Below are 19,803 nucleotides of genomic sequence, written 5' to 3'. Positions count from 1 at the left end.
AACCTCCCAGAGGAATCCTCTAGTCCTTGGATAATCTCAAGGACAAAATGGGTCAGAGACCAAGAAGGTCTTCTTTTCTTTCTTGCAGGGGAATTAGTGAAGTGAGGGGAGGGTGAGACTCAAGCTCTTGAGGTTGCAATGAGAGGAATTTACTGAAAAGTCTGCAAGCCAAGGGTGCAAGTTCCCAAACAGAGAAACCTTGCATTTTATATCACGATTTTCTCAGTTGAGCTGAGTGAAAATGGGATGAGAATGTGCAGGCGCTGAGCTCGCTGTTGTAGTCAGTGTTTCTGGCACCAAGCAGAGAGGAAGGCAATCCTAAAATGCCGGGGAGCTGTCCGTGGTGCTGTCCCGTCTTCGGCATTGGTGGCTACTTTTGGAAACAACTATTTCTATTTCTCAAGGACCTGTGCATATTCCCAAGTCAGTGATACCCTCTAGCAGCCTAACTTCACTTAGTTCATTGACTCTGGTTTTCTGATTAGTTATTTGTGAGGGTAAATCAGAGTGCATCTGTAGTTCTGGCTATGTATGAAGCCAGCAAACCTAGAAACCAGACTGTAAGCCACACAGGGAAAAAGCCCTTAGAAAAAGATACAGAGATTCCTTAAAAGAATGGAGTACTCTTTTCCCCTATGTGCAGCTTTTGGAACCATATTACCAGGCCTGTCTTAGCAGTGACAGTGTCATTCCACTTCTCCTTCCCTGGCTTCCCCTGTGTCATACTTTACATGTGTCACAAGAACCTTATCCAATATAATGAGATCTCCAGTGACATATAAATGTACCTGTCTAACCTCTTGTCTAGCTATCAATCTAGCACTGTGTCCATCTGGCAGGATATTGATCTACCTACTGACCTGTCCACCCCTGTGGTGACAGTCAGTTTTTCCATCCAGCTTTCTGCAAATTCTCTTTGACAAACAACAAATCTTCATTCTTGGGTTTCCCACAGCTCCACAGAGGGACTCTGTGTACCTACTAACTCACTGATCCACATATTCACAGGCTTTTACATAAACTCTGATTTAGTGTCTTAGTTTGGCAGAAACTCCTCCCTTTTTCTATTTTTGTAATGCTGATGGCTTTAAATTCAGATTAAGTTAATTTCTTGAGAGAATGTTACACCTCAAACTTAAAACTATGGTGACTCTAATCATTCAACTCTTCAGAACTGTAAGTAAAGAGGATAAATGACAGGTGATTCTGACATGTATGTAATCTAAACAAACTGTCAGTTCTAGGACTAGGAAGAGAGGGAGAGAGGATGGAGGCAGGGAGGGAGAGACAGAGAGAGGATATTGGACAAATATTGAAAGAACAAAGAGCTTGCTAGACTTGACAGGGATAGGCTGCAAATGCCTGCATACACCCTCAAAAGAAGTGGGGTGCTGCAATCAGGACTCTTTAAAGTCCTTGAACTTGGTGGGGTAGCTCGGGATGAATACATTTACTTCCTTTTACTACCAGGCACTGTTAGTTATGTTGGTCTGTCCTACTGGTAAAGTTAAAATAAAGATTTAGATTTCCAGTGGAATTAAAACCTAATCAAGTCTCCTTAAATTAAAAAGTTTACAGATTGGAAGATCCAGAAAATACAACCCTCACCTTAGCTACTACTGACATCTGAGTATACGTTACAATCACAACGTGTGTGTGTGTGTGCGCATTGGGGGTGGAGGTGAGAGACGGAACACGGAAAACTAAATATCTCCTCAGGCAAGAGGATGAGTGAAGTGGAGAAGAAATGTCCAGGGCAATAAGATCAAGAAGAGTGGAGAATAGGGGCCTGGGTGTGGCCCTTATCCTCTGGGTTTAAAAAGGAAGCAAAAAGAAAAAAAAAAAAACAAAAACCAAAAAACTGGAGTTACTTTTTTTCCACCAAAGGAAAATGTAGGAATCGCCTACATTTTTCAGTTGAGGCTGCAAAGAGGCCAGTGTCCTCACTCTGTACACTGCCTTTTCCTGAGCTCAGCGGGTAGGCCGCAGATGACTCTGAGGGTTCCCTCTCAAATGACCTTACATTTTTTTTTTTCTATGAGAAAAAGAACTGATGAAATGTGAGATTCTTTTAAAATCTATTGAAACTGTCTTGTAGAGCCTATTGTCTGCCTCAAGAGTCACAGTATTGTTAGATATGGGAAAATGCTTCCGTATCTGCTCAAGTTGGATTTGTTTCTGCCTTGTTTCCACACATACAAACGTACTCTCAAAGCTGGTGTATATTCTACACAGAATCTAGATTCTGCATGAGACTGTCTCTGAAATAAGTTCTCTAAAGTGTCTGTTTCCAGTCTGACTATTGTCTCCACCTCCCTTCTCGTTGTTCACAGCACATGTTCCTTTAAGAATCAGTGGCAAAGCTGGGCTTAGTGGTGCATGACTGTAATCCCAGCACTCAGGAGGCTGAGGCAGGAGGATCGCTGTGAGTTCGAGACCCGCCTGGGCTACAAAGTGAGCTCAGGGCCAACCTGAACTGCATAGCGAGACCCAGTCTCAAAAAAAAAAGACAGAAAGCAAAAAAAAAAAAAAAAAAAAAAAAAAAAGAATGAAAGAATCAGTAGCAAATAAACCCAAATTCTGGCAATTTAGGTTTCAGCTCTGATGAGATAGAAGATATCCAGAAGAAGTAAAGATCCAGATTCTTTTTTTAAAAATTGCTTTTCATATTCTCACAGCATTTTCCCTTGGATCTCCTGAGATCAGTATTTTCTTGCAAGTCCCATCATTATCCTGTTAAAAGATTCTAGGTCTGACTTTCACTCTCTTTCTCCAAAACATAAGATTCAGATGAATTAAGATGCAGGCGTAGTCTATGACCTACCAACTTCTTGGTAAGTTAGATTCATCTTCCTGGTTCCTGGCCCCAGAGAGGATCAGTTCTATATTGCCCACATCCCAGAAACATTCAGTCACAGAAATGACACTCAAGGAATTGTCTGCTTTCTGATAATTAGTTCACGTGGTGCAGCAAGCCTCCTAGTCCTTGGGAGAACTTGGCAGGTTAACTTGAACCTACAGTTACTATTAAGTAAAGTAAAGGACACTGATCTTAAAACATATAATGTAACTGGCAAGAACTACAGAAGAGGGAGACACCTCTTACCTGGAGATAACAGGAGCGCTGTTTGCAAATGGATACCAGACAAGGGGAAGAAGAAAAGGAAAGAACATTAAGGTCCCATCTTGAAATATGTCCAGGCTTTGTGGTTGCTGGCAGCAAAGAGACAGCAGTGAGCTTAGTACATGAGAGCTCAGAAGAACATGCGAAAAGCAGCATTTGTAGCATGCAGAGTAGCAGAAGTAGCAAGAGGTATTATAAGCAGCTGCAAAGGCCGCTGAGCTATTAGGAGAGTTATTCCCATACCTTCCCTGGAACTCTGAGAGCTGGGCGTGGAGGAATGAGGGTGGGGGAGCCAAGGGAGTGGGCCGGAGACTGAGTTGGTCTCTCAGGATCCATTCTGATAAGGAGGGAGAATCCATCTTTCCTGAGATGACAGAGGTTGCAGCCTCCCTAGAGTAGGTGGTTTATGGGTGGCAACTGTGACCAGAGGGCTTGAGCGAGAGTGCAGGGCACTGGGCAGTAGTGCGCAAGAGTGAAATCCAAGACTCCTATCCCTAACCTCACCATCAGATTCCTCTCTGCTTCCCAGTGCCCATGTTTCCATGGCCACAAATAGTGTCCTCGTGGCCACTCTGGCCAGAACTTTGATTTCCTTTAAAAGGATGTTTTAGTGAAAAGGGAAGCCCTGCAGAATGTTTTCCTCGCACGGCCCCTGTCATTGTTGTGGATATATCTGAGAGCTCAAAGCCATGGGCTCCTACCATGTTGTGCCACCTGTGCCTTACAAAGTCTCTGAATGTCCTAGTGTTCCATAAAGGTTTGGGTTGGGTTTTTCTTGCTATCTATTTTGGTGATTGTCTTTCCATAGACCTCTGGGTGGTGGTCTTTTTGCTTCAGGAAGAGCAAGCAAAATCAGAATTCAGATATAACGGAACAGAGAAACTGTCATACCAAGAGCTATACATAGATGAGAGGTGACAAATGCAAGATCTCTATATGGATGGGCTGGGAAATTGAATCAAAGATCTACCCAACACAGGTCGTGCCTAGCCCCTAAATTTGTGTTTATGCTAAACTCTCTTAGATTTCAGGGTTAAAAGGAATTCTTACGACACACTACACTTTCACACTGATTGCATTAGTATACCCCTCACTCCTTAGCACTTCAGATAAAGTCTGGAAATGCCCTGCTAGGTAGCCCTGTTATAGCTAGTGATGGGTGGAGACTGACAGGGAAGGAATGTGTGTATACATGTGTGGGGTGTCTGTTATTTTTTCTTGGAATCTCGAGGGATACAATTTAGGCCTGAGATCCATCATCCCATAGTCATAGCCACTGAAGACTCTGTGAATCCAGAATCTTTGTGGCACACAAGCAGGTGGAGAGCAGCTGATTTCTGCTGGCATCTTTCATCTAGAATTCCAAGGAGGAGACAGGTGAGTTTATCTCTTCACTACATCAAGATAAATGATAGGAAGAAAGAAAGAAAGCCAGCTTGTCAGTGGCAAGAGAGCTCATTCAGCCTGCTCCTTTTAGGGGTCTGCATAGAAGGTCCCTTCCTGGCCCCCAGTTGAGATTGGAGATTCAAACACAGGAATGCAGCTTTGGCCAAATAAAGGTGTATGTTCCAAAAATGTCCAGATGCCCTGGTTTTCACTAAGATGTCCATCTCAGTGCTTGGCTCACACCCGGGAAAGTGACAAAGCCCGCAGTCAGCTGGAGTTGCATCATTCTCTAGCCACTATCTCTATGAATCTGAGACGTCTTTCTTGCTATGCAGTTATGTATGGGTCTGTGAGATGCAGGTAGGCTAACTTTGAATGACACAATACCTTGAGGGTGTTTTTCCTGCTGCTGCTGCTGCTGACAAGGGACACCAGAGCTGAATTTCCCCCTGTATTGATTTCAGGGTCAGAAAAGAGTCATTTTCCCCTGCTTCTATACTTCCAGGGGCAAGCAGGAAAGAACGTAGCTCTATGAATAATTAGAAAGTACCTGAACATTTGTCAGGGTGAGCCCGTGGATGTGGAAAGCGAATAAATAGACCCCATTTTTCGGTAACAGGGTTCTTTTTTTCCACCCTAAGCATCCCAGTGTCCAGGCCCAGACCCGACAGCCTAACAATGCTGCTCTCAGGAGTCTTCTTGTAGACTCCAGGACTTACTCCATTCTAGAGCAACTGTATGTTCCATTCATTGTTCCCCCTTTTCCCTATCCCAGATTGTCCAGAAATTTTAACATCACCTCCGAAGTCTGTTTTGTTTGCCAAGAAGGTTTCCTATTTCAAATCCAGTCCTTTTTTTTTTCTGAATACAATTGTCATCTTGACCATGCAGAGACTATGTTGTTCTGAATGCCCAAGACTCTCCCATGCAACAGTGATAATGAAAAACCATTTCTACAGTACCATCTCTCACTCTGAGAACAGCAGGGCATTCTGCACATCAGGATGGGTTTCCATTTGATTCTGAGTCTAGACAGTCAGGTTTTATGACCTCTTACCTTACAGTCTGATGCCAATCTCTGGGACAAATTGAAGCAACCAAAAATTAACCCCCTACGCCACAGAGCAGGAGGCTGGGAAATTAAGATTTCTTATTGGTGGTTTCCATCTTGGCATCTTGGTTCCTTTGGAAGATACAGGGCTGTATCACACAGATAGTTTGCTGAATCCCTTGTCTTCTCATCTGCTCCCTCCCATAGGACTAGGCTCAGCAGGGATTTGAAAACATCTCCTTGGAAAAACAGTTCAGCTCAAAGAAAGGAAGGTTCCTTCAAAAGGGGTGTTCAAATTTGGCCAGTTCTCTTGAAGAGCACAAGTCTTATCTGACATCACTCTCTGTCCTGATGTTTTGGTAGGGGTTTAGGAGATTCACAAAAGATCCTCTTTACTAGTACAGTAAAAGCATGGGTGGACTCCTAATTGATTTCCCCCATCTTTGCACTGTTTTTATCTGCGCCTAAGTAGTTGGGACCATGAAAATTGATGATGCTAGCCTCCAGTGGCCTACTATTTCCAACCAGTCATGAAAATGCAGAGTAAATGCATAAGCAAGGTGGGAACAATGTAAGGAAGGTGCTAAGACAACTTCTGAGAATATTCATGGTGGCAGGAACTGGAAGACTGGCTGGACTACAGTGCAAGAAGAAATGGAACAAGAGATACTCTCTCTTCTGACAGTCTTTAGTCATCGGGTGATGGCAACATCTGTGTTGCCAAGAAGAAAGGGGAACAATAGAAAACGGAGAGGGTTGCCGCCCTTCCCGCAGCAGATGTGTCTGAATCAGCGTGAGAAAAGAACTGCTTAGCTCTGGGGTAGTCTCCAGCACGTGATCAGAACTGACCAATCAGACAAATCGCAGATGTGTAGAGGAGCCTTTCAAACGTCACTGAGGATCTCTTAGACCTGCCGGCTTTCTTCCACTCCCCGCCATGTGAAGATGGAGATGTAGAAGGACCACCCTTTTGGATAAACAGGTAGAGTCCACTGCTCTGTTCTCTACAAGGCTCTCAGCAGCATCTGTCTCCTGCAGAGGAGCAGGAAGGTTCTCCTTTTGGCATTTCCCAAGAAAATCCCTCCCATTCCCGCATCTCTTCTTCCAGCACTTTCAAGTTAGTGGTTCTCAATAATTGTCTTCAAGTAAAGAAGTCCTTCCTTCCTTGTACCCTGGTTGCAAAATAATCAGTTCCTGAGGGATGAACCACTCACTGACAGCTATGTTGCGCTGCATATCCTAAGGAAGGAGGCAAGGGGGCCCCTTCTCTAGTGTGAGACGTGGGGTCTCTTGGGCTCTGAGCAATATCTTCACTTGCAGATGTTGAACAAAGGCAGGTATCCACGAACCAACTGTCTCCAATCTGTCTCTCAGGGATCAGCACCAAATACTCCTTGCAGAGTCACTTCCACTGGAAACTCACAGGACAGTACTCTGGGCCTGTCCAGTGCCAGTTCGTTCTTTCTTTCTTTTCCCCAGTGCCCGCTAGTTAAGAGAAATTTTTATACCTGGCGTCACTTATTACCTCTTGCAGACTCTCAACTGTAAAGGAGGCATTGTCTCAAAGTAGCCTGAATTAGTACCCTGCCCTGGACCACGAAGAAGGGCAAGATGGAGTGGGAGGGATGCTAAGGGGAAGACGGATCACTTCCAGGTTGCAGGACCCCCTTCAGGAGCCTGCTCTCTCTCAGAATCCGTGGCCCTGGACCACCACCTGGCATTCCTCCTCGTGCCATGGTCTCCTCAACTGGGAAATAGCTGGGTAACATACTTACCTCCATGAAGGGCAGAGGAGCTTACGGGCCACTCTGCAAGTGAATAACTCGCCAGGCATTCCATAGAGGTTGTGGATGCAATGAAACTGTCCAAGCATCGCAGCAGCATGGGTCCCAGCCCCACTCCCAACCCTCCCACAGTAAATGCCCGCTGGAGGATGAGGAGTGGCAGGGGCTAAGGGCAGGGAGGGGGCACAGGCATGCAGCACATCGCATTCCTTTTTTTGTCCTCCCCACCCACCAGGGAGTTTTCACATTTATAAGCTACTGGAGGGGTCGAAGGGTGGGGGAAAGTGCAGAGGGCAGTAGTAATTGGATAACTGTAGCAGAAAAACAGAAGTAACCCATTTGGGGTAACAAGGAGTTGAGGCTGCGGTGCTGGAAAAGGAGGAATTTGGAAATAAACTATGGCTAAAAAGGCAGAGATGATACCGAAACAGGGTGAGCGCGAGAATACAGGAGGGAAGAGGATAAAAAGTTTGTTGGTCACAAGGAGAAAGGAGGAGAAGGAGGAGAAATGGGGGGGGGTAGAGTTGCCTTTTCTTTTTGATTATTTTCCAGTTTATAATTTTTTCTTTCTTTCTTTTGTTTTTAAAGAATCTCACACCTGATATTCCACGTTCCATCCATTTCGGTTCACCCAGGACAATGAAGAAATTCTCTTGCCTTTCGTACTCCTCCTCATCTACTATTTTAACCCTTACGGTTTTCCTGTAGGGACAACAAGAGAGACAGTGTGTCGACTGGGTAGGCAGGTTGGTTGGTCACCTGGAACACAGCCTTGAAAATCACTCCCCACCGCACTTGGCACATGCAGCCCCGTCCCGCCACGGTGGCCTTTGACAGGACTATGCTGGATTGTGTTGTTCTCATATGGAAAAAACTCTTAGCTTTTCTGGTCTCCTGGGTCATCAGTGTTCTTACGGGTGAGCAGGAAAGGGAGCCAGGAGGTAAGGACAGGTGGGAAAGGAAGAGGGGCGGGAGGACAGGAAGGGAATGGGAAGGAAGATGGGGTGATGGGGGAGGAGTCATCTGAGATCCTGCTGATGGTTAGTAAGAAGTCAGTCAGGTGGCACATTCCATTGGGTGTCACATGGTAACAGTGGCATTTCTCTGGGCAACAGGTAATCTACCTGCCCACTGGGAATGACCCCGAGCCCTTCAGAACACGAAATGTATCAGAGGAACACAGGGCTGTGTCCCTTCTTTGTGTCTGTACCCACTTCTCACATGAGCCTCGTAAAGAAAATGACATGGAAGGCATTCATGAAAGCTAGAGGGAGAAAGAGAGAGAGGAGGCGAGAAGAAAGGTGGCAGAATCCTACTATTTCTCTCATGCTTTGTCTCACAGGGGGCTTCAGTGGAACAATAAGAGTTAATCATCTGTCCCAAGGCTGGCTTCCGACATGCTGGTTAACCTGGGCTTGGGCACAAAGTGATGGAGATCATTGATTATCCTAACAAAATATAGTGTCTTTCACAAACAGATCACCAGGGAAGCAGCTTTTTGAAAGTCGTTCCACTCCGAGGACTGGCCTGATGTTGGCTCAGGTCTACGGCCATGGGGAGGGGTTATTGTGTGGTGGTTTCTCCTGGTCCTTCATCCAGTGGCAGGTCCTATGAGTGAGCTGGGATGTTCTGAGTGTGTGAGTGTGTGTGTGTGTGTGTGTGTGTGTGTGTGTGTGTGTGTATAGATCTTGGGATCAAGACCCTCTGAAAGGACAAAGTGAATGAACAAATGGCTTCCTCAGAGGCTCAGATTTTCCTACAGCATCCTGGAGGCAAGCTTTGCTTTGCTATCAGTAAAGTAGTGAACTGACCTGAACTGGTTTGTTGGACACAGACTTGTGCATTTGTAGAATATGTGAATTTTACAAGTACTTTTTTCTTGCCACCTTTTGGATCTTTCTTGGACACGCTTTATACCTTGCTTAGTGGACAGAAGGCAAAGCTTACTGATTATTGAAGCCCTAGGTATGGGACTGGGGATGTCTACAAGGCTGGAAGCCTTCATGCCACAGGGACTCTGCAGCAGAAAGGGAACAGGGTGCTCTGGACACACGGCCCTGGATTAGAGGGACATGGTTGATGGCTCAGCCAAGGGACATTGCCTCCAAACTAGCAGGTCCCGGGGCTGGGGATTTAGCTCAGCGGCAAAAGCGCCTGCCTGGCAAGCGCAAGGTCGTGAGTTCGGTTCCCGGTACCGGAGAAAAACCAAAACAAACAAACAAACAAACAAAAAAACCCAGCAGCTCCCTCAGCAGGATGGTCTATGCAGGACAGGAGGCCATGGGGTGAACAAGGCCACTTATGTTGAAGGGACAGCTCCATCTACTCTGAGAAGTCCTACGGACTTGCGAAAAGCTGGCCCTGCGATCAGAATCTTCTCTTACTATTCTCATTCTGTGAAGGTGAGTAAGACAGGTAGATCTTGGAATGGAGTAAGACAGGTAGGTCTTTGACTGAGACCTAGAACTCAAGCCTGTACCTTCAGCTGTCAAAGCCTGGGAGAGAAACAAGCCTTGCTAGTAGGGATGTGGATAAGATAACTTCTGAGGCCTGCTCTGGGGACACGGATGAACTATGATTCAAACACACCGATTTTCAATTTTGTGGGACTATACGCTTATCTGTGGGAATAACTGCACCATGAAATCTGCACTGGGTCTGTTCCCTCGTGCTGCTCTCTGCCCGGTTCCATCAGCTGGCTTTTTCTTTCCTGTATCCTAAGTTGAGAGTTTTAGATACCATACTCTAGGTTGTGATCTCTCTCTCTCTCTCTCCCTCTCTATCTCTCTTTCCCCTCATTTCTTCACCCCCCAAAAAAACTGCCATTGGTTTTTGAGCATCCCTTCTATGGATACCATGTGACAGGTTGGCAGGTGTTAGGACAGAGCCAGGAGCAGAGATCGGAGAGAGGAGAGGGAGATGTAAGAGAAAGCAAGAGAAAGAGACCAGTGAAAGTGGGTCAGAAAGGTAGAAGACAAGAGGAGGAGAGAGAAAGAGACTGAAGAAAGAAACAGGAGAGGAAAAAGGAATGTTAATGTTAGTGTGGAGGACAGGGTACTACACCTTTCTGAAAACTCATATCCACCATGCGGGGGCCCAGCATCTCAATGAAGTAATTCTTGTTTTTCTCATACGCCTCATCACCAATTACCTTGATGTGAACTGTTTTGCTGTGGATGGAAAAATAAGTATCATAAGCGAGGAGCAGAGGAGGGGCAAGCGATCCAGGAGGAGAAGCAGGGAGAGAAGGAAACGGCAGAGATCCAGAGAAGCCCAGGCGTGCCCCACACCATGTGGGCACGGAGCACAGTGGCTGCCTGGTTGCCCTCCAGCCTCAGTGGGCTCCTGCTGGCTTTGTGTGGCTTCGAAGCATGGCCATACTTGGAGAGAGCTGGGCTGCACAGTCCAAGGCTCGGGGTTCTAATCGTGCACTGCTGAGCGCTCTTGGACAAATAATTTGATCAATACACAAACAGAATGGATAACACTTTCACCATCTCAGGGTGGTGACAAGAGCAATTGCATAATGCACGGTCCCCTCTTATCCAGGACAGATATGGTGCAAGACCCCAATGGACAATGTATGCTATGGTTTTTCCTACACACACCTGTGATAAAGCTCAATTTTATATTAGTCGCAATAAGACATTAACAACAACCAATAAAAAAATGGAACAATTCTAACAACATACTGTCATAGAAGCTATTTAAAATGTATGCGTTGTTTATTTCTGGGGTCCCCCCTTTAACCCAAGTACCTCAAACAGTGGGTAAGAGGTTATTTCTGCATCCATATCAAGGTTCAGGGATTAAGGTCCTCCCATAATGTTGGCTTCCTTATCCTTTTGCTGTGAGGACAAGGAACAACTGTTTGGCTTTCAAAGTCAGCTGATGTTAGTGTAAAAGACTTATGTTCTAGAAAGGGCAGAAAGAAAGGCACATATGGGCCTGTGGGAATCTTGTCCAGAAATAATAGCATTTTCCCCTCTCTGTGCGGCCAGGATTATCACAGGGGAGCCAGGAGAGCTATTCTACTCTTGTCACACATTCTGGTGATTCACAAGAGGTCTCAAGGGTGGCTGATACTGTTTCCAAACAAGCTTTTGCCATCACAGCAGACACTGGTGGGACTGCATTAACTTGAGGGCTCTCTGGGCCATGATGTGTTTCCAAGCCTTGTAGTGATCTTGATGAGTAGCATGATGTCACTTTGTGTGCTGCAAAGTGTTATTTTGTTAGTGTAAATATTTGAAAATAGAAACTGATTTAAGTAACCCTGCTTTGCCTTTCTTCCTCTTCTTTTAAAAAATACTGGTAGTTAAGGGAAGGGAAGGGAGGGGAAGGTCAAAAGGATAAGATATGATAAGCATCATTCCCCAGGAGGAATGCATCTGTGATATACTGCAAACATATACTTAAGAAACGCTATTACTTGCTTTAAAAACAGAGGTAGACCCGGGCCTCTCTCCACTTTCTGCTGAACTTGGGGGCGTCTGGAGCCCAGACCTCAGCCAAGATGCTGTGGCCTGTCCTGGAGGGTGATGGAAGAGCGTGGAGCTGGACCTCTCAGCAGCAATGGGCATGAAGAGACGCCAGAAGAGCCCTGGTCCGCGCTGCTCCCAAAGGCATTCCCCTTCCACACTCCGCTCCCACTCCCGGAGTCCTTCCTTGAGGACCCTGTGGCTTCAGCCTCTCCCTTTTCTCTTTTAGTGCGATGTAGGAATATCTCCTCAGTGGAACTGGGGGGAGCCTCTGCATTCCTCGGCTTTCCCAAGTCACCATACAGCTTTGGCTGGACATCTACAGAGCCTCCGTCACCCACACTGTACGTCCTGCAGAATTGCTCTGATTCATCGCCTCTGAAGCGAATGTAACAGCAGTTACTAGTACACCCCGGTCCCCACGGTTGGACTCGTTACAGAAACAAGGATGCCACCCTCATCGCGCACCCGGCCCATCCTGCGCGTAGAAAGCCCTGGCTACGCACGCAGGACTGCATCCAGGAAAGCCACAGCACCTCAGCTTGCCTTGCTCCAAGGGCTGGAGACTGAGGGCCCCTCACCAACTGGCTGACCATGGGCAACTTGCTAGTTCTCCACGCCTCGTGTAAAATGGAACAGTAACACCCACTTCATGGTGTTCTTAGCACGAGAGGATGTGCAGTAATCCCTCAGCAGGATGTGTGCATCCCCTTCTAAGTGTTTAATAAATAGCAGCCATTATCACTAGGAATAATAACAACCCCCAGGATGGTCATTGGAGAATCATGTGGAAGGGAATCATCTCCAGCTATTAAGTCGGGAAATCAGGGGAAATCAATAAACAGAATTGGTGACCCAGGAGGAAGTACAGGCTGGAGACAGAAGTCAAGCTCTGGATAAACCAGGACGGCAGACACCACGTGGGCTACTAGAGGGCTTGAGTGTTATGAGTGGTAACAGAGCGCCTCTCACTCCCTCTCAAAAGCTGGCCTCTGCTCCTGTCAGTGACACACTCTGGGTAGCACGGGCTCCGGGTCCGACAACGCAGCAGGGCTTGGGCCTGCTTTGCTATGCAGTGAACCATCTTAGGTGAGCACAGAGGGAGGGGGACAGGCATGAAGAGCAGCTCCAGGAATTCAGGCGAGCAAGGGGAGCCACCTGTGGGGGGCGGTGAGTGGGGCGGGCAGGGTGTGGATTCCCCTGCCAAGAGCATTCCCAGCCAAGTGTCACATCTGTTTGGACTGAAGGTGTTACTCTGCCTGGAAGCTAAAGAAATTCCTTCCAGCTCCTGAAAACTGACCAAGCTCTCACTTCTGCTCAAGTCACCACCACAGCGAGGCCAGAAGAACATTTACATTTAGTAAGAGTCACAGTGAGTCAGGTCTCGAGGTCCCTTTCCAAACCTGCTCTCCCCATTCCGGCCAACAGCACCATCATCTACCAAAGAGCTCAGGCCCTACACCTTGAATTAGCCCAATTCCTTTCTTCCCCTCATCCCTCCTCCTCTACCTCCCTCCATCCCCCCGCAAACCACCGTCCCCACTTCTACTGAGGTCAGAGCACCAACGCCTCGCCCTTGAACTGCTGCGGCTTCCTAAGATTGTCCTGCCCTTGACTTTGCCCTCCTTTCTCACTCGCTACCCTACATTACAGCCAGCGTTGTGGAAGGAAAATGCAGCCTGGTCCTGCCACGCTCCTGTAGTGTGGGTGAACGCTGTGCCCTCCCAGTGGCCCCTGCAGTTTGCATGGACAGGTGGCCCCTGATCTGGCCTCTTTCACCATGGGCTCCCTTTGTCCTGGGCCCCAGGCACAGTGATCTTCCTGGGCCTCAAACAGGGTGTTTCTCTGCTCAGGGGTGCTGCCGTTGCTGTTCCGTCCGCCTGGGGTGCTATTCACCCAGACCCGGGCTTATCCTGGTCCATTGGGTCCTCTTAGACATCACCTTCTCAGAGAAGCCCCCACAGCCACCTTATCTCCAGGACACCCTCCCCAGCCCAGGTCACCTTCTTCCGTTACGGCATTTGCTTCCACTGGCCCGCTAGCCATGCCTGAAGTTAGCTGATGAGTAACTTGTTTGCTGTCTGTCCCCAATGGTGGATGAGCCCCACAAGGACCGGGGATGCGTCCGTCTTGTCACTGCAGCCCCCGAGCCCTGCGCAGTGCTCGGTGCACAGGAGGCCCTCACTCGGGACCTGCTGCTTGTGAATTTCTAACACACCTTGGGCTTCTGAGATGAATCTACTCTTTTTTGGGCAGCAAAAATATGTCAAGAGGGACAAACAATATTTTGAAGGCTGCTCGTTGGACATGCCTATGGATTCTCGGGGACAAGCTGACCGGAAGCTTAGAGTCAACTAACCTAGTCCCTCAGCTTGCTTAATCGGCTCCATTTGTCCATCCTGCGTAAGATCTCTCCCACAGCCAGGAATAGCTCACTGGCTCAGGTGAGGATGCGTGAATCCTACAGTGGTCCCCACTTCCTCCTTGTAGCCCAGAGGCTGTGATTAGCATGGGGAGCAGCCCGCAACAGCGATTCCATGGGCCAGCAATGCAGCCAGTCTGTGGGGCCTGCACCAGCTAAATGAGGTACAAATGCTCAAGGCGCTCCCAGGTTAGACCAGTCTGAACCTCGTAGGAAAGATGCTCCCAGGAGCCCTTCCACCAGCAATGCAAGGGCATTAGGAAAACCATCCCGAGGGGGCTTGATTGGCCTCTCAGAACATTCCTTGGTGTTGAGGACACCGATCCCAAATCAGGCTTCTCCCCAGGGTGCTGCAAGGGGCCGAGTTCTCCTTAACTGTGGAGTTCCTTTAGAATAAAAGGGGAGGAAACAACATTTATTGAGTTGAATGAATGAATGACACGGGGGAGGGAGACCGTGTGAGTTTCACTTTATACTAGAAGGAAGGAACCACAGATATGTGTATGTTTACACTGTGTCTGGCACAACAAAAGAGCTCTTTAATTTCATCTTTCCTTCTGCTGTTAACATAGGTATTATTATTACTTCCATTTTAAAGATAAGAAAGTAAGTGCTCAGGGGGATTAAATAACTTTTGCAGTCACTCAGCCAGTAAGCAGCAGCGCTGTGGTTTTAAATATGCCCCTACTGGGGCTGGGGATTTAGCTCAGCGGCAAAGCGCCTGCCTGGCAAGTGCAAGGTCGTGAGTTCAGTTCCCGGTACCGGAGAAAAACCAAAAAAAATAAAAAAATAAAAAATAAAAAATAAATATGCCCCTACTCGTCCGATAGCTTCTTTCTTTCTTTCTTTCTTTCTTTTTTTTTTTTTTGTCTAGTACCGGGAATCAAACTCATGACCTTGTGCTTGCCAGGTAAGCGCTGTGCCGCTGAGCTAAATTCCCAGCCCCCGGTTGGCTTATTTCTTACAATTGGATGCTTAAGCTGGGTGCTATGCCCAAGCTGCTGCAATTATACAGAGGAACCACGGAATCCCCCACTCTATGGACTGAAATTCAGGCAGCACAGGCAGTACTGAGTGGACCTGTGCCCGCCTCATATTGTGAGTAGGAGGCTCCTAACCCTTCGGCCCGCCCATGCTGGAAATACAGGTGGTCTCTAAACACAGGTTGGGCTTCTGTTCCTAACTTCCTTCCCCTGGATTCCTACTGACGCTTTGCCATACCAAGAAGAGCTCCCTCTTATCACTTGTAAACACGTCCTTGCTGCTGAAGGCCAGGGAAGCTCCGAGGGGCGGAAGGGCTGGGAGCCTTTCCCTGGCAGCTTCTACAAGCCTCACGTCTCTTGTCAGTTCTTTTCCTTATGGTCTCCTTTATCTTCCAGGTTGAGCACCAGAAGTCCCTGTCTCTTCCCCAGTCAGGTTTCTGACTGTGAACCTGAGCACAGCCCCTCCTCTTCCTGGACCCTAATAGCCCAACGCCGCCTCACCACCCAGGCCTGACCAAGGCTGAGGGAAAGGCGCCTGCCTCACGAGAAGCCTTGGGATGCCTTCACTGATTTTCTCTTAAAAAATAAGTGTGTCACGAGGTCCTCAAAACCAGGACTTCGCTGACTGCAGAGCACACAAGAACCACTTGGGCATTTTGTCAATGTGCAGATTCTGGCTAGTGGATCCGGGTTGGGGCCCGAGATGCTGCATTTCTAACGTGCTGCGAGGGTTTGGCAGGGCTGCCAGTCCATGGCGAAGACTCCTTGGAGAAGTTTTTCTGGATGTATTACAAACTTAAGGAAAGGGAAGCAGTTGCTCAGATGCTAGCTAGCATTTTAGCCAAAGGCTGGATTAATGAGGTCAGTTCTGACACTGTATTTTGAGAGGGGCTGTGGCTCTTAGGGTGGGGTGCCAACCTGATTGGCCTTGGAATCCACCTTGGGGGACTGGTGGTGCACACTTCTGGGCATGTCTGGATGTGTCTGGGTCGGTCATGGGTCATGGGCGTATAGGCTTGGATCTAGTCCCTCACCCTGTCCTCTGGTGCTGTTCCCCTGTTCTGCTTCCCGGCTGCCGTGAATTGAACATTTTTGCTTTGCCATGCCATTAAGCCATTATTTCCTGCCTTGGAGCCAGCCAATCAAGGACTGACCCCCTGACACCAAGAGTCAAATCAAATCTCTCCTCCTTTACGCTGTGCATGTTGGGTATCATGTCTCAGTAATAACAAGCTGACTAAACAGGGGCTAGAAAAGTCTAGAATCTACCATTCCCTTTGATTTGCTAGTATTTTATAGTGCTTACCTTTTTCTTGACATGGTTCTAAATGCTTCCCTTATATTAAGTATTTAAACTTCACCACAAACCTGAGAGGTAGATAGGGGTTCCTCTGTATAGCTGCAGCATCTTGGGCATAGCACTCAGCTTACTCAGAAAGAATAACTCAGTGTTATTCTTTCTGCACATATTACCACCTTTAATCTTTATCATAGCCTATGAGGTAGGTACAACTTTTATCTCCATTCCCACAGATGAGGTACCAGAGGGCCGGAGAAGTTAAGAGCCTTGCCCAAGGTCAAAGCTAAATAAATGGCAAAGCTGGGATTTCAACACTGACAATGTGGCTCTGAAGACTGTATTTCTACCTACTGGGCTCTCATATGCAGGTACAGAGAAGAGATATCTCCTGGGGTAGATGGCACCTACCCCAAGGATCCTGGGGCTGTCATAAGTACTGCTTCCAAAACACCAGCGCCATTGGTGGGAAGTCCCGGGGATGGAAACTTTTAACTTTACCATGTATCGTTACATCAGTGTGAAGAACTGGCTTACATGGGACAGATTAGCCATTGTTGTGGTATTAAAAAATGGGATGGTGACCACACATGAAAAAGTCCTTGCAAAGGATTGCTGTATGCAGGAGGTCGAGGAGATAACCCGAAAGGGCTGCATCCACAAGCAGGTAAGCAGCTCTCTGGGAACACGGACCATTCACCTTCCACGATGAAAGACTCACACTAGAGTCAATTTCAAGCTACTGTGGTTTAACAGCTCCCTCACAAAATCCCTACACATTTAGCAATCAGTTCTTGTGAGCTGACAGCTTCTTCCAGCAGATCATGTGCAGCGTTAGACTGTTTGAGAGAGGTTATGAAGGGGAAGGGTAGTCCTGATTGATTTACAAATTACTTGCCACATACAAGTTTGCTCAAAGTGGGTAAGTATGTGATGATAAAATGCGATATGAATGTGCTTATGAAAAAGCCTTTTTAAAAAGACTGGAGTCGTTCAAGAGGCTGTGGTAGGCAGAATTTCAAAAATGTTCCACCAGAGATGTTCTGTCTTGATCCCTGGGACCTGACAATATGTTGGGCTGTCATTCCCAGAAGGTGGGATGGTGTTATGGCTCATGTCTAGCTGTGCCCCCAAGCCTCATGTCATCAAAGGTGGGGCTTTTCAGAGGTGGCTGGTTCTAGGGTGTGTGATGCTGGGATCAAGGGTGTGTGATTACTGAATTAATCTGCTGATTGGTTTGGCATAGTTCTGGGTGTGGATAATGGGGAGGCCCACCGTGGGTGTGGGTCTAAGGGCAAGTAGCCTGGGTAGAATATAAGCTGTTTCAGTGCTTCTTTGCTGCCCACCATGAACTGTTTCTTCTGATTCCCCTCTGCCATGCCTCCCTGTCTTGGAGCCAGCCAGCTGGTTCGGACTGAACCCTCTGCACACTGTGAGCTAAATAAACCTTATCTCCTCTAACTTCGGGTGTCAGGTATTTTGTCTCAGCAATGAGAAAGAGTAACTAAGACAGATGGGTATGCGAAATGGCTCAGCTGATCTTAAAAGGGACCTCATACATGTGGGCCTCGTCTAGGCCCATGAGCCCTTAGAAGCAGACACCTTTCTCTGGCTGAAGAGTGGAGACATCAGCAACATGCGAAGCAGCAGAGGCTTCAATATGTCACTTTTAGTTTGAAGATGGGAAGTGGCATGTGGGAAGACACACGGGTGGCAGCCTTGAGGTACAAGAATGTCCCCTAGATGGTGGCAGGCTAGGAGACAGGAATGCAACTCTACAGCTACCAAAGATCTGATTCTGCTAACCATCATGTGAGCCTAGAAGCAGATACCTTTCTTGAGCCTCCAGGTTCAAGTTCTAGCCTGGCCAGCACTATGATTTCAGACTTGTGAGATCCTGAGTAGAGAGCCCTGTCACCCCTACCCACACAGCCACCCTATGTGGACATCTACCCTATAGACACTCAATAACAGATAGGCGTTGTTTTAAGCCTCCAAACTTTAAGATGATTTGTTGCCCAGTCGTATGGGAGGTGTATTCATCACATGGAGGCAAGAGCTGAGCCAGATGATCTGGAATTATCCTGCAGCATCTATTTTGTCCTGATGGAAAGGCTGTTGGTGCAAAGTGGAAAAAGGAATCAGCTTTGGAGACACAGAGCTTGGCGAGGGCAGCGTGCCTTCCTCTGGCTTATGCGGCACCATGCCATGGCGCAGGACTTGGCTGTGGAGAGCACTGGCTGGCGTTCAGCCTCCACTCTGGGTCTTTATGCAGAGTGCAGCCTGCGTAACTGGATGGTGCAGCTCTGAGGGGCAGATTGTTGTCTTGTTCACTAATCCACGCCTGCATAGGCAGGAACACTGGCAGAGGAATGGAGTCCCCTGAAGATCTTTCTGGAGTATGGGGCATGGTCAGGCGGGTGGGGAGATGAGCAGAAAGAGAGGTACAAACTGGGATGGAAGGGTATTTAGGAGTGTGTGAGGGAGAATGATAGGATATTCTGGGTCCTTCTCTAAGTCCTCTGCTGTGTGTGGCTTCTCTGTATCTATGACTAGCTGCATTGATGCAAGAAGCCCATGAGGCTGTGGCTTCCCCTAGGCCAAATGCAAGAACATTTTGTCTCCATGACAAGGCTCAACTTCTGGGCAAGGCCACGGGTGCATGGCCACATATTTGAGGACTTGGTGCTCATTTTCACCTTTCTAGAATGTCTGGGCTCATAGCTGGACACCATGGCTCATGGTCCACAGCTCTGCCCTGCTAAATATCCACTTTGGGGATGGGTGAAAGTCAATGCTAGGCCACATGTTTAACATGCACAAAGCCCTGGATTCAGTCACCAGCACCAGAAAATAGTAAATATATCAATATCTGTTTCATCTCACTTCCTCAGTGCCTAAAGAGCTTGCTACCTGTGGCTAGAGAGATATGATCAGAAACAAGCTGACCCAAACCCACATGGGCTACTCACTCTGTTTCTCAAAGGTCAGGGTAAAAGAAGGGAAATTCTAATTTCGGAAAGCAGTCTTCTTAAGCAGGTGCCCTCCCTTTGAAGGCTGTCATACCTTGCAGGACAGAGCTACAGGATAAGAAAGATCTTAAATCATAATTTTTATGCTCTTCTTACTTCCTTGGAGGATAAAGACTTTGATCCCATGAGTTGGAAGCTCTCTGTCCATTCATCCATCCACCCATCCATCCATCCATCATCCACCCACCCATCCATCATTCATCCATTATCCATCATCCATCTATCCATCCATCCATCCATCCA

At 47.5% G+C, this 19,803-nt stretch overlaps 1 protein-coding gene across 5 annotated transcripts in view; it reads right to left on the bottom strand.

Moving 5' to 3' along the window:
• Positions 1-19,803, bottom strand: part of Slc8a3 (solute carrier family 8 (sodium/calcium exchanger), member 3) — a 139,282-nt gene that overhangs the window by 8,019 nt on the left and 111,460 nt on the right. For 2 of the 5 annotated variants that reach the window (XM_005399025.2, XM_005399022.2), the window contains exons 3-4: positions 10,409-10,515; positions 3,107-3,124 (exon numbers count right to left, since the gene is read on the bottom strand). In XM_005399025.2, the coding sequence (XP_005399082.1) occupies positions 3,107-3,124; positions 10,409-10,515 (125 nt within the window). Of the gene's footprint in view, positions 1-3,106; positions 3,125-7,943; positions 8,048-10,408; positions 10,516-19,803 lie in introns of all 5 variants that reach the window. The other 3 variants (XM_013522004.1, XM_005399024.2, XM_005399027.2) reach the window with 2 other exon arrangements.

This window comes from Chinchilla lanigera, unplaced genomic scaffold (assembly GCF_000276665.1).
Source record: "Chinchilla lanigera isolate Chin_1 unplaced genomic scaffold, ChiLan1.0 scaffold00065, whole genome shotgun sequence".
Classification (NCBI taxonomy): Eukaryota; Metazoa; Chordata; class Mammalia; order Rodentia; family Chinchillidae; genus Chinchilla; species Chinchilla lanigera.
The sequence above is the reverse complement of the archived record's forward strand: the minus strand, read 5'-3'. Positions and strand labels throughout refer to the sequence as shown.